A 932-nucleotide genomic window follows, 5' to 3' on the forward strand; every position below is an offset into this window, starting at 1 on the left:
GCTGGGCTGGTGACCCTGAGCCACGTGTACCCCGCCCAAGGTGAGTGCCCCACCCTGGTCGCGAGGCCGGAGGTCGCTCCCTGCGGTAAAGGGAAGAGCCCGCCCCTTGGCCGTGTGAGCCGTGGGGGAGGGGCATGTGTTTTGTTCCCTGGCCCTCGGGGGTCATGCTTTGCTAAACCATGACCGAGGCCAGAACGCTACCATCCTGCCCTGGATTCACATCCTGGTCACGGAAAACTTCACATCTCGCAGAAACGAAGTGGGCTCGTCCCCCGAGGGCCCCAGGGGCTTGGGGGGCCGGGGTGGGGGGGTGTTCGGTCCTGCGTCCCGAGGGCCTCCCTCACCTCCACCCACAACATCCTGGCCCTCTCTCCGTGAGGCTCCCTGGGCAGGGGGTGGGCCTGCACCCTCTGGACGCCCTTGAGTGGGCTGACCTGAACCTGGCGTGGCCTGAGCTCACAGCTCACCTGCCCCAGGTGCCGTGGTGCTGGACGTGGCCTGCTTCGCAGAGGCCGAGCGGCTGTACATGCTGGTCAGGGACACAGCCGTGCACGGCCAGCTGCTGACCGCCCTGGTGCTCCCCGACGTGCTGGTGAGTGGAGCTGGGCCCGGGGGATGTGGCTTCCACTGCTGGTTTTATCCAGTGCTTGGGCACCTGCCACATACGCCCGATTCACACATGTGAGAGCCTCCATGGACCAAGAGGACTTCCCACAGGCCCTTGCCCTCCCTGGGATCCCTGGGCCTGGCCCCCCTGCCCATGCCTTTGGCCGCCTCAGCCAGCAGGTGGCACTCTCTAACCAGACACTGACCTGCAGACCTAGCACTGCCAGAGGAGGGTGCCTGGAGAGGAGTGGCTGGAGGAGGGTGGTGGAGGAGGGTGGTGGAGGAGGGGTCCCTGGAGGAGGGGTGCCTGGAGGAGGGAGGTGGAG

At 66.7% G+C, this 932-nt stretch overlaps 1 protein-coding gene across 1 annotated transcript in view; it reads left to right on the plus strand.

Moving 5' to 3' along the window:
* DGKQ (diacylglycerol kinase theta) overlaps nucleotides 1–932 on the plus strand; it is a gene marked incomplete at its 5' end in the record, with an annotated part of 10967 nt that overhangs the window by 6138 nt on the left and 3897 nt on the right. The window contains 2 exons of the mRNA XM_015568926.1: nucleotides 1–40; nucleotides 477–592. Of these exons, the coding sequence (XP_015424412.1) occupies nucleotides 1–40; nucleotides 477–592 (156 nt within the window). The remainder of the gene's footprint in view (nucleotides 41–476; nucleotides 593–932) is intronic.

Source organism: Myotis davidii, unplaced genomic scaffold (genome assembly GCF_000327345.1).
Source record: "Myotis davidii unplaced genomic scaffold, ASM32734v1 scaffold665, whole genome shotgun sequence".
Taxonomy (NCBI): domain Eukaryota; kingdom Metazoa; phylum Chordata; class Mammalia; order Chiroptera; family Vespertilionidae; genus Myotis; species Myotis davidii.